This window comes from Corythoichthys intestinalis, chromosome 2 (assembly GCF_030265065.1).
Source record: "Corythoichthys intestinalis isolate RoL2023-P3 chromosome 2, ASM3026506v1, whole genome shotgun sequence".
In the NCBI taxonomy this organism is placed as follows: domain Eukaryota; kingdom Metazoa; phylum Chordata; class Actinopteri; order Syngnathiformes; family Syngnathidae; genus Corythoichthys; species Corythoichthys intestinalis.
The window spans coordinates 61,875,808-61,896,425 of NC_080396.1; the positions used below are offsets into that span (position 1 = coordinate 61,875,808).

Genomic DNA, 20,618 nt, shown 5'->3' on the forward strand with positions numbered 1-20,618 from the left:
TCCGTGGATGTTAATACAGTATGACTAGATCCCGGTTTCGCTCATTTCGCTGTCAATCAAAAGATGATTCAGCCTCAGACAGATCATCCAACCATCATGCAGAGAAGCATGAGCATCCGGGCCAGCAACTGTAATTGTTGAGTGCTTTGTAAAGCATTTTTACAATTACACGTACACACAACAGTATACATTTGATCGCTTATTTTTTGACAGTTTGGGGGCTTATTCTTCTTTCTTTCTTCTCTTTCTTTTCCCTTCAGGCATGACAAATCCAAACAAACATACAGCATTTATATGTGTTTACAATTAATTCAACCCGAAAAGAAAAGGGCAGACGGGAGAAGCCGAAGCTTATTGAAACCCGCCCCCAGTATACCATAGGACGCAGAAAATATCGAATAACAATTTTCGACATTCAGATTGCGTAGTGATTACAAGTTTTTTTTTTTAACTTAACCATCCCCCTTGATTGTTCATTTTCCCAATAGTCCATTATGTTGATTAGATCCAGTAGATTAGTTCATAATTCAGTGGTTAGTTTATTCAGTTGATTCGATCCAGAAGATCGGGAATAGCTAAGGACCGATGGCAGGCGGTGTCCGCCACCCCCTTTCGTCGACTTAATCGTCGCAGTTTTCATTCCTTGCTGCCTCCCGACGAACATTCATCTCAAGGTTGAACAGCTTCGTAGTAAGTTGAATCGCCATTCAGGTTGTGGCAGTGTTGGATGCCGCCAGGTCATTCTTCACCTGTAATATATTGTCACAGGCCTTGCTGAGGCTGACATTCACTCCGGCGATAGCATTGACTGCAGTAGTTGCCAATTCCACCGATCGCTTTTGGCTATCCAACACTTTGATGATGTTCCGACGAATCAAGTGTGCTCCAAGCCCCTGCAGAAGAATAGCAGCCAGCAGCGCAACAAAAAGAAAAACATCCTCGATGTCATTCCCCTTCGAGTGTGGTCAGACACAGCAGCCGCCATCTACCCCAGCTATCCTCCACATATCCAGACTTTAAGTTGTTTCCCGGGCAGGCGCGTGGTCCAGGTTTTGACAGCATTGTAGAGAAGATCTTGGCCAGGGCACTCAGTGACCAATTGACCAGTTCCATGTCGTTACAGAATGTCACAATATTAATATACTATTTGAAGTTAATTGTCTGTGCATTTACAGCCAAAAGATTATCTGTCCTTGTGATGTCTGGAAGAGCTCTGTTTGCATTGGCTTTGAGTCAGTTCTCAGAGCTGAGCTGAGCTTCCCATGCAATCTTAGGAGCAATCACCACTGCTGTAAAGCCAGTTTTACGATGGCAAGAAATTCGCACGAACAGGTGCTTTTAAATTGTGGAAGAGAAAAAAGTGGCATACATAAATTGCAATATAGCAGGAGCACGAACGATGTCAAAAAGCAGGGCAACGCTGTACTCTCTGCCATCTGGGAGGAGACACTGAGGCATCAAATCTGACAAAATTAGAATCAAAGAAGATACTGATACCCCAGCTGAATCCTTGTATTTTTGAAAAGGAACATGATTGGCATTTTACTCAAATCATAAATGGCACATATTTTCTGAAATACCACTTTATTTTTGTTGACAGTTGTGTTATGAATTTTGAGACAGTATACACTTAGTGCAAAGTCCATTAGGCTGGGAATGTACAATACAAAATGGCCTCAGTTATTAGGATAATCTATTCAATTGCTATCACTGCTTCAACCAAAGGCTGGGAAACCTTTTTCCTTGCACCATGAATTGTACAACGTCCTCAATAAAGACTCTCACACGCCACATTTATACAGTATGGTGTATATTGGGTGATCATGTGGTGACAAAAAGTGTTAGCAGGCCTTTCACGAACGACACAATCTCATTCCCTCCCAGTTTGGACTCGCCGTAGACCCGATCCACAAAGGTGATGGGAACCTAAAAGAGATGTCAATGCGTCATGACACACACTTATTAAAACTATATTAAAAACATTTTTTTAAAACTGGTGGCAGAGAAATGAAGAGTCACTATCACATCTTTGGTACAATGTAAAGGCAAGCAACATTTTTTCCCTATCAATGAAAATTTGCTTGTAACTGACTGTTTCCTCCATTACATTTACAGTGGTCGTCTGCAGACTTGCCTTGTTTTATGCAAGTGACTCACCTCTCCAATAGTGTAGTTGAGCTGTCTGGCTCGGACGACCATTTCCATTTGAAAGACGTAACCTTTGGACACGCAGCGCTCAACCAGACTTTCCAGAACTTTCTTTTTGTACAGTCTGTATCACACAAAGAAAACATGTCAGGTGTACTCCAAGAAATTATCCAATTTCCCACAATAGGTCTAAAAAATATTATTTACCCCGACAAAAATGTTTTCATATAGCCATGCCAATGATAAATGACTCTTCGACTGGTAGGCAGAAGGTACACAGTTATTTGTACATTCACTTTTATGTTTTGTTTGGCTGTGTGCTGTGAGGTTTTGCTAAAGAGTCAAATCAAACCGAGCATTTCACTGGACAATAATTTTAAAAAATGCAATTGTTTTAGGTTGGACAGCAGTTCTTAAAGCAGAAGTTCAGGATTTTTGACATTAATCTTCAAGTTAGCAGGGGTTTAGTTAGCTGGTGGAGTTGAATTCAAGAAATTCGGTTTCGTTTGCAAGTTACTTGTTAGTTTCAGGGTTTTGGAGTGGCTAAGCTAGGCAAGGCAAGGCAAAGCAAATTAATTTATATAGCACAATTCAACACAAGGCAATTCAAAGTGCTTTAGATCACATGAAGATCATAAAAATCACATTTAAATCAATACAACGTAAAAACCAAGACAATCAAAATCGGAAATAAAATTATACATAAAGATCGCATTTAATCACAAATAGAATAAAACTATGTAAATAAAAATAAAACAAAAACTACTACTAATAATAATAATTGAAATCAGCAATGGAGATAAGCACAAGAGGAATAGAAAGCAAGTAGATTGAAATACAGTGCCTTGCAAAAGTATTCGGCCCCCTTGAACCTTGCAACCTTTCGCCACATTTCAGGCTTCAAACATAAAGATATAAAATTTTAATTTTTTGTCAAGAATCAACAACAAGTGGGACACAATCGTGAAGTGGAACAAAATTTATTGGATAATTTAAACTTTTTTAACAAATAAAAAACTGAAAAGTGGGGCGTGCAATATTATTCGGCCCCCTTGCGTTAATACTTTGTAGTGCCACCTTTTGCTCCAATTTAGGGCTGCAGCTATCGAATATTTGAGTAATCGAGTAATCGACTGAAAATTCTATCGATTAATCGAGTAATCGGATAAAACAAATATATTTTTAGGTAAAGAGCAATTATAGATATACATGAGAAAACAAGACATTTTATCATTTTCAGTCAATCAATGTCTTTATTTTTGATGTATATTGTTAAAAACAGCCAACAATTGCATCTCAGATGTAACTAGAATTTTAAAAAATGACTAATTCACTGTTTTCACTCAAAAAACCTTTAGATCTTATTTTTAAAAAGTATATATATATATATATATATATATATATATATATAAACACACCTAAAAATGCCTTTACGCTTGATAACACACATCACTTAAAAGTTAGGATTTTTTCCCACGTTTTTCAATTAAATATCTATTTGTGTCAAGTCATTTTTAAGTTCTAGTTAAGTTTTAAGTTAGTCTAAACTGTAAGTCCTGATAGGATTTTGAGTTTTTGCACTGTTCAAAATAAATGTATGATACAGGCTGTATTGGAGCACATTAGGGACTAGTGCTACTTGGTGTTTTATCCAGCAATGACTACTGAGCTAAAATTGATAGTTAGCATTATTGAGTTTTTATTTGACACCCTCATCACTCCACAACGCTATGTTATGTTAAAGCCTGTATGAAAGACACGTTAGCCACGCATCGAAAGCGGTCTTAATTAATTGAAACCTAGCCCTCCGCAGTGCTAACGTAAGGTGAGCTAGTAGTGACAGTAACGTTAATCTTATATATTAGCGCTTAGCGCTCTTTATTAGCGCTTAGCGCTCTACTGCTTTAAGATGGCGGCTGTTTGCTAACGCTGCCCAGACGCGGCCTAGTCTTTCACTGTGCATCTAGTTCAACATACATGTGATCTCTATGAGACGCACCAGATGCTACCTGTTACCAATGTAGCATTGTGCGGGCTAGTATTTAGCAACGTCGGCGTCGTTTGTGGCGGCTGTCGGCTGCGGTAAGTTTTTTTTTTTTTCCCCTTCTTCCTCTCCGCACGTGACAGCGCGTTGTCCCGCATTAAAAGTAGTCCTAGCAAAACGTGATGCTTAGAGCTGTCAAAATAAACGATTACTCGAGGTGAATAAAATTACTCGGATCAGTTTTTAAACTCGAGTTACTCGAGTTGCTCGAGTATTCGTTTCAGCTCTACTCCAATTACAGCTGCAAGTCGCTTGGGGTATGTTTCTATCAGTTTTGCACATCGAGAGACTGACATTCTTGCCCATTCTTCCTTGCAAAACAGCTCGAGCTCAGTGAGGTTGGATGGAGAGTGTTTGTGAACAGCAGTCTTCAGCTCTTTCCACAGATTCTCGATTGGATTCAGGTCTGGACTTTGACTTGGCCATTCTAACACCTGGATACGTTTATTTTTGAACCATTGCATTGTAGATTTGGCTTTATGTTTTGGATCATTGTCCTGTTGGAAGATAAATCTCCGTCCCAGTCTCAGGTCTTGTGCAGATACCAACAGGTTTTCTTCCAGAATGTTCCTGTATTTGGCTGCATCCATCTTCCCGTCAATTTTAACCATCTTCCCTGTCCCTGCTGAAGAAAAGCAGGCCCAAACCATGATGCTGCCACCACCATGTTTGACAGTGGGGATGGTGTGTTCAGGGTGATGAGCTGTGTTGCTTTTACGCCAAACATATCGTTTTGCATTGTGGCCAAAAAGTTCAATTTTGGTTTCATCTGACCAGAGCACCTTCTTCCACATGTTTGGTGTGTCTCCCAGGTGGCTTGTGGCAAACTTTAAACGAGACTTTTTATGGATATCTTTGAGAAATGGCTTTCTTCTTGCCACTCTTCCATAAAGGCCAGATTTGTGCAGTGTACGACTGATTGTTGTCCTATGGACAGACTCTCCCACCTCAGCTGTAGATCTCTGCAGTTCATCCAGAGTGATCATGGGCCTCTTGGCTGCATCTCTGATCAGTTTTCTCCTTGTTTGAGAAGAAAGTTTGGAAGGATGGCCGGGCCTTGGTAGATTTGCAGTGGTCTGATGCTCCTTCCATTTCAATATGATGGCTTGCACAGTGCTCCTTGGGATGTTTAAAGCTTGGGAAATCTTTTTGTATCCAAATCCGGCTTTAAACTTCTCCACAACAGTATCTCGGACCTGCCTGGTGTGTTCCTTGGTTTTCATAATGCTCTCTGCACTTTAAACAGAACCCTGAGACTATCACAGAGCAGGTGCATTTATACGGAGACTTGATTACACACAGGTGGATTCTATTTATCATCATCGGTCATTTAGGACAACATTGGATCATTCAGAGATCCTCACTGAACTTCTGGAGTGAGTTTGCTGCACTGAAAGTAAAGGGGCCGAATAATATTGCACGCCCCACTTTTCAGTTTTTTATTTGTTAAAAAAGTTTAAATTATCCAATAAATGTTGTTCCACTTCACGATTGTGTCCCACTTGTTGTTGATTCTTGACAAAAAAATTAAATTTCATATCTTTATGTTTGAAGCCTGAGATGTGGCGAAAGGTTGCAAGATTCAAGGGGGCCGAATACTTTTGCAAGGCACTGTATATAGCCAGTTATGGATATGCAGTGCTAAACAAAAGCGTTTTTAGCCCTGATTTAAAAGAGCTAACAGTTTGAGCATACTTCAGACGTTCAGGTAACTTGTTCCAGAGGTGAGGAGCACAATAACTAAATGCTGCCTCACTATGCTAGTGCGAGTCAATGGCACCATTATAGCATGCCCATAAAAAATAACATATGCACACATGAAAATCATCGATGACTAGGAGTGGGAACCTCTTGTTACCTCACGATACGATACGATTTGCGATACAAAGCTCACGATAACGATGATCTGACGATATATCGATACGATTTTCGATACGTTGGCCAGGACAACAGGACTACAAAAAACTATTAAACAGAAAAACAAGCTTCTGCTGTGAATTGGAATGTGTTTATCACTAGTAGACGTCCAATCCATTTGAACTGGGAGGGTGGCAGCGAATGAACATTCGTTCATTCGATGCCATCCCTCCCACTTCAAACAGATTGAACGTATATGGCCGTCAGTGGCAGCCAATGCCAGGCAATGAGTAATTTTGGGCCATTTAAGGTCATTTACCTGTTGATTTTCAGTTACTTTCTGTTGATTTTGGGGTGTTTTATGGGTCACTTGCTGTTTATTTTGCGTTACAGAAAGGGAAGTTACCTGGGAATCACGCAAATGAATAGGCAGTGACTCAAACTCAACAAGAAATGACCTGTAAATGCCCTGAAACGAAAAGCAAGTGACCTGTAAATGAACCGAAAATCAGACCGAATGACTGTGAATGCTCTGGTTTTGAATGAACGAACGTTCCCAGTCTAAATGGATCGGGCGTCGAGCACCGTCAATGGCAGCCATTTAAAAAAAAAAATATTTTATTATTTTTTAAAATTGATACCTTTTTAAACGATATCTCTATTCTTGACAGGAGCACATCGATAACCTTTTGGGATACAAAGTATCATGATATATCACCATTTCGATATTTTGTCACACCCCTATCGATGATCCATGCAATCAATAGTGTTGGCTATGTTTTCAGGATAAAGTTATTAAAACTCAATAGTGTTGGCTATGTTTTCAGGATAAAGTTATTAAAACTTAATATTGCATGTCAATAATTGCAGTATGAACAACAACATTTGTAATCCAGAAGCTCTGCAGCGGAGCAGGGCGGAGTGATATCACATCGGTTTTTTTTCACCATTGATTTTTTATGGAGTAGCCAGCAGCAAGTGACCAGTTTATATTTTTCCTCGTTCTTCATAGAGAATTTGTGGAAACTTTCCTTCGCCCGTTTCTTCTGTATGTTTCCACAGCCCCTAAATATACATTTCGCCATGTTGCCGGCCGTCAGTTAACTCAGCAGACTGATGCTGCATTCAAGGAAGGTTGGGAAGTCAGAGTTTGCAACCTCTCACCTGGAAAAATATCATTAGTACGCCTCCACTATTTGATCGCTTACGAGAAGTCAGGTTTGCTGGAGGGTCAAAAGGTCTTTTGACGGCCAAAATACAAAAAAAATTGTGGCGATCAGCCATCTTTGCGGTTTACATTCGCTTGGACTGCTTTAAGGTCGCAACTGGTACCCCCTGAACAAGATAAGTCCGACTTCCCAACTTCCTCGAATGCAGCGATAGAACGAGTGCCTATAGCACTCCTCTTTATTGGGGTCGTATTACGCATCTAAAAGAATAAATAGTCCTGCAGAATGAAATGAATTACGGCAGTTTGGTGTGACATTGTTTTGGCTGCATGGGTGTTTTGAATTTATTTGACTATATTGGATCTGTTCGTAGATCTGTATCGTTCTTTTTATTGGAATGCTATAATTGTGCCATTGACTCGCGCTAGCTTAGCCACTCTGGAGCCCTGAAACTAACTAACAAAAAACTAAATAACAAACGAAACAGAATTTGTTGAAATCAACTCCACCGACAAACTAAACCCCTGCTAACTCGAAGACTACGCCTAATGTCAAAAATCCTGAACTTCCGCTGTTGCTAATTAATGGGTGCAGAATTTTTCACTATCATGCCCCATTTTTCTCTAGTTCACGGTATTTACTACTAGTATGTAGTTTTATGCATTTTTTTTCAAATGTCATAGTATGTCAATATTTTTACATAGTTATAAAACAACTACGTTATGTACAGTGTTTGCCGCTTATTTTTTAAATGTAAACAGGGATCCTGTATTTCCAAAACGTGCGAAAAACTGAGATCACATATGAATTCAGCACTTAAAAATGAGTTAAAATCAGCTTTCAGACCTAATATAATAAAAATTGTGTTGCCCAGTATTATCATCTTTGCAAAGGTAGTGTTCTTCTATTGGATCTTACTTGAGGTGTCATATACAGTGGTACCTCGACATACGATCGCTTCGACACACGATCTTTTTGACATCTGACGTAAAATTTGACTTGCCATTTGTTTCTACATCCGACGACATGCTCGAAATAGGATTTTTGAGAGCGCCGCAGTTCCTTTGTTTTGCCGGAAGACGGATGCACGGCTGATTTTCTTGTGAGAGAAATCAACACTGGATCCAAAATGGTTAATGCAGGTGGAGAAAAAACAAGAAAAGGTGACGCTTACCATTGGAATGAAGATGTGAATGATAGCAAAATATAAGCATTGTGGGTGTGTTCATCCATGAACTGGGTCGACAGTAGGGTCGTAGAATGTCTATCTCAGCCGGCGGTTCTCTTCCGTTCGCCAGTCTTTATAAGTTAAGGTGATGATTCTTATTGTGGTAACATCACCAAAGAAATTGCCTGCTTCGTCAGATTTCTAATAATTTATTCCATCAACTCGCCTAGTTTCCGCTGCTGTTGACGCCAGGATTGAAAAAGAAAGTAAAATAGTGCTCTCTTGCTCACCGTCACGTCAGCTCGCGGTGTGTTCAGGTACAGCAAAAAAAGTTCGCCACATTAGAACCTGATTCGTTACATTATTACAGGTATTTTTATTATTGACATTATTATAGTATTGTTATTCTGATTTTTATTCATAATTCATTTGTTTTGCTCTTTGCAATTGCTATTTGCAATAGTAACAGCAGTATTTATTAAGGATTTAGTGTAGATTTTTGGGCTGTGGAACGAATTAATGGAATTACAATGTATTCTTATGGAAAAATCCTGCTCGACATACGACCATTTCGACTTACAAACAAGGTCCTGGAACGGATTTTAAATAGTGTGAAGAGGTACCTCTGTGCTGTATTTTGAGCATACTGAAGCTTACCGGAAGCTGCCTGTGAGGTCTGATGCACCGGGCCTCAATAGCACTTGAGTCAGGAAGTTGGCTCCACGGCTGTGTGCGAGAAAGAAAAGCGAAACACATATAATAGTTCTTCTCTGCCCTTGCACTCACATTTGGTCACCTTTTTTACCTGATGAGTTTCCTGCGCAAGTCCCAGCCGTAAACACCTCCATTGCCTCGATAGCGAGTCCCCGATACCATATCATAATCGCCTTCTTTCTGCTTTCTGGCAGACATAAAAAAGTGGATTTTCCTTAAACAAATTCTGCTTTGAACTGCCAACATCTGACAGCAACATGTAGAATAACTAACCTTATGTAAAAGAAACCTCACAGTGTAATGTCACAGTTAGTGCTGCAACAATTAATCCATTAATTCGAGGAATTCGATTAGAAAAAAAGCTTTGAATCAAATTTTGTTGCTTCGAGGATTTGCTTAATTAGGGTGACGTTGTAATGGTTTGTTTTTAAACTGTTTGCATTTAGTTTTATTGATTTGGCTGAATACACTGCCCTCTAGTGGCAACAGTGAATATGCCTTAACTCATCTAACATTGATGGATACGGCTGCTCCCTGTTAAGACCAACATAAGGTTGTAAGTTTTTGTTTAAGCTAATATGATTGTTTCTGCATTCATAATTAAGTTTAGAGGTACATTTAGCAATTTTTTGTAACAATATTTGTTATGAGCATTGTTAAAAAAATTAGCATTTTATGTCATTTCCGGTAGCTGACTTTTGCTATGCAAGTTAGCCAAATGTTCTTTTGTTGTACTTCGATCCTCATTTATTAAATATTTTCAAGAGTTCAGGTATTTTAATTTATTGTTAAATCCATTTGTTGGCATTGTGAAAATGAAAGTACAATTTTGCATAGTTTGAAAAACACTCTGGAATTTTAATTTCGTATTCGCATTTAATGCTCTTTGGAAAGTGCAATCTTAGCAAGCCCTTCCTATCCTAAAATTGAATCGGCAACATATTAAATGTTCATTATCCGATTACTCGATTATTCGAATTATATAATTAATAGATTAACCGATTACTTAAATAATCGATAACTGCAGCCCTAGTTACAGTGTCATTTAAATGAAGTTGAAAATGGGAAAAAATACAAAATGAGTACTTACTTGATAAATTCCGGGATGAATTTGGGCTGAAACATAATTTTAAAAAAGTCAAAACACAGAGACATTTTGCGAATTATTTCACCCCACTCGACATCCGATCGATATCCACTAGGCTGCGCTCACATGATGGGAGAGATCAGCATCCATGATGAAAATGAAATTTCCTGTAGCGTGCTTCATGCCATGGATATACGCAGTGCCTTAATATTTGGGGGGAAGCAAACAGAATTAACAGATATCCATGTATTTTTCTGACTTACATCCATGTTTTTGAATAAGTCACTGGCTATTATTGATAGTGCTAGACGTCCAAATCATTTTGACAGGAAGCAATGGCGGTTCCTTGCAGGGTCGGATTGGGCGGTCGCATGCATGCGAGGTACAAGAAGGGATTGTCTACTAATATAATGAGCGCCCCTAGTATTGTAATGATGCCCCCTGCAGACGGCAGGAACTGTCAGCAAGCAACCCCAAAGGGAGAAACTATTCTGGATACTGCTCGTGCTTTTATTCCTAGTTATGCGTTTCCCGGTTCATGCGTCTGCTCCTTCAATGATAAAGTGAGTATGCCTTGTAAAGTGGACATTCCTCACAATGCTAGGTGGAGGAGGATTAGTTATGTTAAATGTGTTTTGTATCCTTTTTAAAATCATTCACGCTCATTTTGGTGGTTGTTAGCTTGTTTTTCTATCAGCTACGACTGTTAGCATCATGTCAAAATAATTAATGTGAGCAGTGAATGTCGTGGTTTTAATGGAGATAGCATGCAGATGTTCACTATAGTTTTTTTTTATAGTTAAAATGCTGTGGCATAGACTTCATAATGATATTGACGGGACACATTCCCCAGACACTGCGCCACGCCTTCAAGTAGGGGGCCGTCCCACACTCTGCTTCAGTCGGTCAAAGTCGCTCGCAGTTATTCTCAAACACATGCAGCGATCCAACGCCGGGTTTAGGTTGAAAAAGTACGAAAGCTGTACCACATACAAACAGGAAGGGAAATGTGTTGGAATAAAACACAGGGGGAGGATTGACTGTCGTCACATATGGATGAAATGGTAAGGACTTTCGTGTATATCGCCACTTGACGAGTTGAATAGAATGATGTACAGTAGATGTGCTGGAGTGCACATTGTCACGGACAGCAAGGTGGCTCATGGCTAGAAATCCAAGCAGTTCTTGAACGCAACACGAACAAAACCTCGCTCATCTGCACACAACCGCAACCTTCTACCTATTCCTTCCTTCCTACTGCAACTCTGCCCGACGACGTTTTTAAAAAAAAAAAAAAAAAGTGACATTGGTTAATTTCTCACGGCACACCCGCGATCTCTCACAGCACACTGGTTGAAAAACACTGGCGTAAGGCAATGCACACAAGAAAAAGGTGTCGATAAAGAAGCTAACTCTGGATCAGGTCGGCTCTTTTTCCAGTCTTTTTCAGCCCTCGACACTCAAGCCATCTCTTTAACTGAACATTTGTATGTTCTTCCACATCTTTAACAGCGAATTTGGCACCAGGGACATCATTTTTGGATAGAATTGGTAGGTTTAGCTCAGTAAACATCTCATGCAATGCATCTAGCATGAGGGACAAACGCGAGCTTGACCCGCCTAGCAACAATTGCTAACGTCATGAATACTAATTAGCAAAAGTGACGTGTTGCGTGCGATACGCTATTGGACGTCTATCGTTGTCAATGGCAAGCAATAAATAAAACATAAATAAATAAAATGAACTCACCGAGTCCTAGCTTCTTTTCTCGTGGCCGAAGAAGCTTGTTAAAAAATATAGAAAAACAATAGTAAGTATATACTACACCAAAAAACAAAACAAAACAAAACAAAAAACCTACAAAACTGAGAGACAGTCTTAGAATAAGAAAGAATTTACAATTCTGTCCTTTCCATATATGGTTTGGAGCTGTTCCGCCACTGCCAATGTCCCATCCGGGCTTCCATCGTCGATCACGATAATCTCGTATTTGTAACCACTGGAAATACATGTTTTAATTTAGCAACGCGACAGCAAAATATCCAGCAAAACTCAATATCTTGGGATTTAATGTAAAGTGCTATCTGTAATAACTTATAATGATAAATAAGTTAAGTACAGGTCTGGCTAGGTTAAGTGACAACTCATCACTAAGTAGCTCCAAATGTCTGTTCACTCTCCTGAACTCACCTTTCATCAAAATATTTCACCAAAAGCCACACAATCAAAGGGAGGTTTTCTCTTTCGTTATAGGTGGGCAACAACACTGAATATTTATCCCCACCGTTTGGTTTCGAGTGCGAACTTTTCCTGGCTGGCATGGCGACGTCACTACGATGACCGCTGTTAAAGCTAGCAATGCTGAGCAAAGTACCGTATCATATCCGATTTCGTAATGTCTAAGTAAATTTACCGTCTCTTTATATGGCGAGGTTTACATCACTTATATTGAAAATGTTACACGAGTCATAAATAAAAAATTAATGGAATCCAAGTTTAGTTGGTACGACATTAAAAAAAAATGTCCCCAAACCCCACACATTGAAGTAAACTCCATTATTTTGAAATATTTCCGATTTGAATCGGAAGCGCATCCAACTATTATGATATTTTCACGATCGGCAGAAACATTTGTGTACTGTTAGAAAATAAATGCGACTGGAAACAGTTTTTTTTATACATTAGTTCCCAGAAGAAAGTACTCAATAATTCAGAACAAAAAGTATGTGTACGTGTCAATACGAGGGTATGATCTGTAACTCTGTATGGTTTATATATTCCTATGTAAAAGTGTATCTTTAAATTATCATCACTCATCCACTGTTATTTGATATTTTACTGCCAACTGTGTCTGTGAAGCTCTTTGCAGTAGTGTCCAAACTTTCTCCAATATCAGAAAAATCAAAAGAATGCAGGGGGCAACTTGAAATAGTTCCACTTGTATTTGACAAACGTGAAGATAGACAGTATATCATCATGTGTTACAGCACAATATATGTTAGGGATGTCCCCGATGCGATCGTTTTCAGAGGACCGAAATCCGTTAAAAAAGATCAGGTTTAAACTGTATTTTTAGTTTTCAGTGATAACTCATTAGCTGCCATTGACGGTGATAGTTGTCCAATCCAATTTGACTGGGGGGCTGGCAGCGATCGTTCCAGTATCGTAACATGACTTCATGTCTTCCCAGTTGAAATAGATGTGATCACTTTAAGTTTTAATGGCTGTAAAAGAGAGGGCGACAAGGAACAATACAATCTTGAGGTATTAGGATATTGCACACACACACAAAAAAATCTTAAATCAAGAAAATCACACCCAATCTAGCTCAATTTTTCACACTAGATTATTTCTCATATTTATTTACTATGTAAAACAAAATACTGAAATTCTAAACAGCTCTCTTCTCATTGATTTCAACATGTTGTCAGGTTTTGACCTCTAAAAAATTGAAAGGCAATCTTTAAGTGATTAGTTACATCTAGTGTTAAAAGATAAGAGATGCAACAGAATGTAGGCTGAACTCAAGCTTGTTGTGCAAGGCATAATCAGTGATATTTTCATAATTTGCCGAGGACCAATAAAAACTGGGCGGCGGGTCGCTATTTGCTGCGGTCCGTATTTTGGACACTCTTCCTCTATGGCAGGGATCGGGAACCTTTTTGGCTGAGAGAGCCATGAACACCATATATTTTTAAATGTAATTCCGTGAGAGCCATACAATATGTTTAAAACTAAAAATACAAGTAATGTGTGCATTTATATAATTTCAACACTTTTTAATAACCTAGTTAGTCAATTCTTTTTAATAACATAGTTATGCTGTTACTAATCAATGATGAGTATTTCTTACCATTAATATGACTTCTGGTGCTGCATGGTTTTGCTGATGGCTTTGTAGTCTAGTTGATACTTGGTGGGGTTAAGCTTAATGCAGGCGTTGAGAATCTTATGCATGGAGCACCATCAGTGCACACCAAAACAAGTTTATCCATCGGTAAATTTTTTTCTTTACCGAACTCAGTGAAGGACTTGTATAAATCCTCCCCTCTTGTTGTCCCTTTCATAGTCAAAACCTTGCAATCACGCTGAACCGTGATGAATAGCTTACGTCTGTTGACTCATCCACAGCGAGAGAAAAGACAGTGCTGCATTTATGTCCTTATGTCCTGCTGAAAGGTACGATACTCCTCGTCTTTTTTTATTTTTGCCATCTTCTCAAAAGGGTTTCTAAAATTAGATGACAACGCGGAAAACAAAACTGAAAACGAGGAAAGTTTACTTCCTGATCTCACACACAAGCGCACATCTATTTTCGACATCAAAACTCGGCAACACCACTTGAACAGTGCCTCTGCCACATCTGCGTTGCCTATGCGATTGATAGATAAATAGATAGAATGACACGTATGTTTGCCACTTTCCCACTAAAATTACTGCGAACCGGCTTTCTAGTTGCCGGTTGTAGTATATGGACTACGTGTCCCATGATCACCCTGGACTCATGCAGCCAATGGCATGGGACTTGGGGGGATCTAGGTTGCTATTTGATGGTATCTAGTGTGAAGTGCGGGGTGTTGTCGTAGCATTAAAAAAGTGAAGATTCGCCGCAAAAGTCACGTCTGCTCATTACTGCACAATACCAGCATATGACCAGTGACCGTCACCGTTTCGTACAATGCACAAAGGAGTATAACATTTTTTTTTTTTTTTAACAATTAAAGATTTATCTGCGAGCCAGATGTACCCATCAAAAGAGCCAGATCTGGCTCGCGAGCCATAGGTTCCTGACCCCTGCTCTATGGTATTTATTGGTAATTAATTTATAAACTTTCCTGTGCATACATAAGCTCTAAATCTATTAGGGATGTCCCAATCCAATTGCGTGATCGGAAATAGGGCTGATCGGGCCATTTTTCAGAGGATTAGTCAGGTGAAAAGGATCGTGTTTCTAATTAAAAAAAAAAAAAAAAAAAATCAAGGGCTAAAAAGGAACAAAAGAATCCAGAAATATAAGAGCATTGCCAAAAGAAACAAAAATATGTGTTTTATACTCTGCAACACTCCCGGAAAAAGCGGAAGAGGAAGTACTGTAAAGAGCCCCAATAGAAGAACATAATGGAAACTAACGCAGGAACTTAATGTGTAGCTGCTAGAGTGGTAATACAGTGCCTTGCAAAAGTATTCGGCCCCCTTGAATCTTGCAACCTTTCGCCACATTTCAGGCTTCAAACATAAAGATATGAAATTTAATTTTTTTGTCAAGAATCAACAACAAGTGGGACACAATCGTGAAGTGGAACAACATTTATTGGATAATTTAAACTTTTTTTAGCAAATAAAAAACTGAAAAGTGGGGCGTGCAATATTATTCGGCCCCTTTACTTTCAGTGCAGCAAACTCACTCCAGAAGTTCAGTGAGGATCTCTGAATGATCCAATGTTGTCCTAAATGACCGATGATGATAAATAGAATCCACCTGTGTGTAATCAAGTCTCCGTATAAATGCACCTGCTCTGTGATAGTCTCAGGGTTCTGTTTAAAGTGCAGAGAGCATTATGAAAACCAAGGAACACACCAGGCAGGTCCGAGATACTGTTGTGGAGAAGTTTAAAGCCGGATTTGGATACAAAAAGATTTCCCAAGCTTTAAACATCTCAAAGAGCACTGTGCAAGCCATCATATTGAAATGGAAGGAGCATCAGACCACTGCAAATCTACCAAGGCCCGGCCGTCCTTCCAAACTTTCTTCTCAAACAAGGAGAAAACTGATCAGAGATGCAGCCAAGAGGCCCATGATCACTCTGGATGAACTGTAGAGATCTACAGTTGAGGTGGGACAGTCTGTCCATAGGACAACAATCAGTCGTACACTGCACAAATCTGGCCTTTATGGAAAAGTGGCAAGAAGAAAGCCATTTCTCAAAGATATCCATAAAAAGTCTAGTTTAAAGTTTGCCACAAGCCACCTGGGAGACACACCAAACATGTGGAAGAAGGTGCTCTGGTCAGATGAAACCAAAATTCGACTTTTTGGCCACAATGCAAAACGATATGTTTGGCGTAAAAGCAATACAGCTCATCACCCTGAACACACCATCCCCACTGTCAAACATGGTGGTGGCAGCATCATGGTTTGGGCCTGCTTTTCTTCAGCAGGGACAGGGAAGATGGTTAAAATTGACGGGAAGATGGATGCAGCCAAATACAGGAACATTCTGGAAAAAAACCCGTTGGTATCTGCACAAGACCTGAGACTGGGACGGAGATTTATCTTCCAACAGGACAATGATCCAAAATATAAAGCCAAATCTACAATGGAATGGTTCAAAAATAAACGTATCCAGGTGTTAGAATGGCCAAGTCAAAGTCCAGACCTGAATCCAATCGAGAATCTGTGGAAAGAGCTGAAAACTGCTGTTCACAAACACTCTCAATCCAACCTCACTGAGCTCGAGCTGTTTTGCAAGGAAGAATGGGCAAGAATGTCAGTCTCTCGATGTGCAAAACTGATAGAAACATACCCCAAGCGACTTGCAGCTGTAATTGGAGCAAAAGGTGGCGCTACAAAGTATTAACGCAAGGTGGCCGAGTAATATTTTACGCCCCACTTTTCAGTTTTTTTTTTGTTAAAAAAGTTTAAATTATCCAATAAATTTTGTTCCACTTCACGATTGTGTCCCACTTGTTGTTGATTCTTGAAAAAAAAATTAAAATTTTATATCTCTATGTTTGAAGCCTGAAATGTGGCGAAAGGTTGCAAGGTTCAAGGGGGCCGAATACTTTGCAAGGCACTGTATGTTACCATCAAATAGGGAGACATTGCGACTTGCGATATGTGCAAAGTGGGCGTTTCGCGTGGTGGAAAGGACAGAAATTCGTTTAGAGCAATGTATATATGTATATACAGTGAGGCAAATAAGTATTCAGTCAACCACATATTGTGCAAGTTCTCCTACTTGAAAAGATTAGAGAGGCCTGTACAGAATGACAGACAGAATGAGGGAAAAAAAACCACACACAAAATCACATTGTTCGATTTTTAAAGAATTTATTTTCAAATTAGAGTGGAAAATAAGTGGTCACCTACAAACATGCAAGATTTCTGGCTGTCAAAGAGGTCTAACTTCTTCTATCGAGGTCTTACGAGGCTCCACTCATTAACTGAATTAATGGCACCTGTTTTCACTCATTATCGGTATAAAAGACACCTGTCCACAATCTCAGTCAGTCACACTCTAAACTCCACTATGGCCAAGACCAAAGAGCTGTCAAAGGACACCAGAGACAAAATTGTAAACCTGCACCAGGCTGGGAAGTCTGAATCTGCCATAGGTAAAACGCTTGGTGTAAAGAAATCAACTGTGCGAGCAATTATTAGAAAATGGAAGACATACAAGACCACTGATAATCTCCCTCTATCTGGGGCTCCATGCAAGATCTCACCCCGTGGCGTCAAAATGATAACAAGAACGGTGAGCAAAAATCCCAGAACCACACGGGGGGACCTAGTGAATGACCTACAGAGAGCTAGGACCACAGTAACAAAGGCTAGTCAGTAACACAATGTACCGCCAGGGACTCAAATCCTGCACTGCCAGACGTGTCCCCCTGCTGAAGCCAGTACACATCTAGGCCTGTCTGCGATTCGCCAGAGAGCATTTGGATGATCCAGAAGAGGACTGGGAGAATGTGTTATGGTCAGATGAAACCAAAATACAACGTTTTGGTAGAAACACAGGTTCTCGTGTTTGGAGGAGAAAGAATTGCATCCGAAGAACACCATACCCACTGTGAAGCATGGGGGTGGAAACATCAGGCTTTGGGGCTGTTTTTCTGCAAAGGGACCAGGACGACTGATCTGTGTATAGGAAAGAATGAATGGGGCCATGTTTCAAGAGTTTTTGACTGAAAATCTCCTTCCATCAGCAAGGGCATTAAAGATGAGACTTGGCTGGGTCTTTCAGCATGACAATGATCCCAAACGCACAGCCAGGGCAACAAAGGAATGGCTTTGTAAGAAGCATTTCAAGGTCCTGGAGTGGCCTAGCCAGTCTCCAGATATCAACCCCATAGAAAATCTGTGGAGGGAGTTGAAAGTCCGTGTTACCCAACGACAGCCCCAAAACATCACTGCTCTAGAGGAGATCTGCATGGAGGAATGGGCCATAATACCAGCAACAGTGCGTGAAAAGCTTGTGAAGAGTTACAGAAAACGTTTGGCCTCCGTTATTGCCAACAAAGGGTACATAATAGGGCTGTCAAAATTATCGCGTTAACGGGCGTTAATTTTAATTAATAAATCACGTTAAAATATTTGACGCATTTAACGCACATGCCAAACTCAAAGATTAAAATGACAGCAGTGTCATTTCGACTTGTTACTTGTTTTTTGGTGTTTTTCCGCCCTCTGCTGGCGCTTGGGTGCAACTGATTTTATGGGTTTCAGGCTTCAGCACCATAATTATTATTGACATCAACAATGGCGAGCTACTAGTTTATTTTTTGATTGAAAATTTTACAAACATTATTAAAACGAAACCATTAAGAGGGGTTTTAATATAAAATTTCAATAACTTGTACTAACATTTATCTTTTAAGACCTACAAGTCTTTCTATCCATGGATCGCTTTAACAGAATGTTCATAATGTTAATGCCATCTTGTTGATTTATTGTTATAATAAACAAACACAGTACTTATTTACAGTATGTTGAATGTATATATCCGTCTTGTGTCTTATCTTTCCATTCCAACAATTATTTTCCAGAAAAATATGGCATATTTTATAGATGGTTTGAATTGCAATTAATTATGATTAATTTATTAAGATTTCATTTTTAAGCTGTGATTAACTTGATTAAAAAATTTAATCGTTTGACAGCCCTAGTACATAACAAAGTACAGTGATACCTCAGCTCACGAACATAATTGGTTCCCAGAAAGTGTGTGTAAGGCGAAAAGTTCGTCTTCCGAACATTTATTTCCCATAAGAAACCATTAAAATGAGAAAAATCCGTTCCCAGGTCCCCATAAAACATAATTTTCTACTAAATAAGCCTTAAAACTACACATAAATATACCTTATTTTATGTATAATAAATGTGCTATTGTATTGTAATTAAAGAAATAAACTGTACTGTATAATAAAGTCGTTTTATTTACCTTTGTGATGGTAGTTGATGGCTTGATGGAATGGAGTGGGAGGAGGAGGGAGGGAGGGAGGGAGTTACTGTTTGGAAGGAGAGTCATCTTCCGTAAGGACTGTAGGTAACTCTTTTTCGGTCCCATAATAGCAAAAGTACATTCAATATGGTCCAAAATGTCTATCAAACACAAACCACGTCCGCACTCAACGAAAGGGAGGGGACGAACTGGGACGCCGTGAGCGTGCGTCAGCTTCTCGTGGCGCTGTTCGACCGCGTGGTTTGGTTCGTCCGCCGAAAACTAGTTCGTCAGCAGAGACTATATGCTCGCGAATGTTCTTGAGGCGAAAAGTTCATGAGCTTAAGCGTTCGTCAGCGGAGGTTTTACTGTATTGAGATTAACTTTTGGTATTGACCAAATACTTATTTTCCACCATGATTTGCAAATAAATTCTTTAAAAATCAAACAATGTGATTTTTTTTTTCTCCACATTCTGTCTCTCATGGTTGAGGTTTACCCATGTTGACAATTACAGGCCTCTCTAATATTTTCAAGTGGGAGAACTTAAACAATTAGTGGTTGACTAAATACTTATTTGCCCCACTGTATACAGAGAAATAGGGCCAAAAAAAAAAAAAAAAAGTCTTTTTTTCAGTATCTGATCAGGACTTGTTATTGGCAGAGTCAAAATCAGGTAACTCGGACTCGGTTGCAAAAATATACGATCGGGACATCCTGAATATATAGACCAGAGGCGAAGTTTGACTTTTGTGGTGGGGGGGGGGGGGGGGGGGGGCAAAAATGTTGATGACCCTGAAACGCAGTGTCAGCAGTAATAAAATTAACTTACAAGATATACGCTTGGATAGTAGCTTAGCCCATGCTCGTACATACAGGCATCCCAGCTGTGTGTGTGTGCATGTGTGAAGTTTTTCTGTCTTACCTAATAAAGAAGTACACGCCGCATCCTTTTTGACTGAATATTCCAGCCAGGAATATTCAGCCATAATAAAGCCATAATAAAAAGTTGAAAATGAGCGCTTTTTTTTTTTTTTTCCTTGGCTAAGCAAAGCAACTGACTGTCTCTAATGTGCTAGTAACATGATTTGTTTGAAAAATAATTTAGATCCATTATAAAAATATTTGGGGGGGGTGTCATTTCATTCATTTTTGTTGTATTATTGCTTTACAACTTTTAAAGACAACATTTTACTGTAAAAGGTTTAATTTTAAATTCATTCACATATTGGAAAGTCAATTACATGCAATGACATTTTCGGCCAC

At 39.4% G+C, this 20,618-nt stretch overlaps 1 protein-coding gene across 1 annotated transcript; it reads right to left on the reverse strand.

Annotated features, from left to right (window-relative positions):
- Positions 1-1,555: 1,555 nt before the first annotated feature.
- Positions 1,556-12,552, reverse strand: dpm1 (dolichyl-phosphate mannosyltransferase subunit 1, catalytic). The gene is made up of 9 exons (XM_057855916.1): positions 12,379-12,552; positions 12,088-12,187; positions 11,938-11,971; positions 10,314-10,390; positions 10,191-10,216; positions 9,192-9,287; positions 9,044-9,112; positions 2,158-2,272; positions 1,556-1,926 (listed from the first exon to the last, which is right to left on the reverse strand). Exons 1-9 carry the CDS (start codon positions 12,507-12,509, stop codon positions 1,822-1,824), a joined length of 753 nt encoding a protein of 250 aa, XP_057711899.1. The 5' UTR covers positions 12,510-12,552; the 3' UTR covers positions 1,556-1,821.
- Between the last annotated feature and the right edge of the window lie 8,066 nt (positions 12,553-20,618).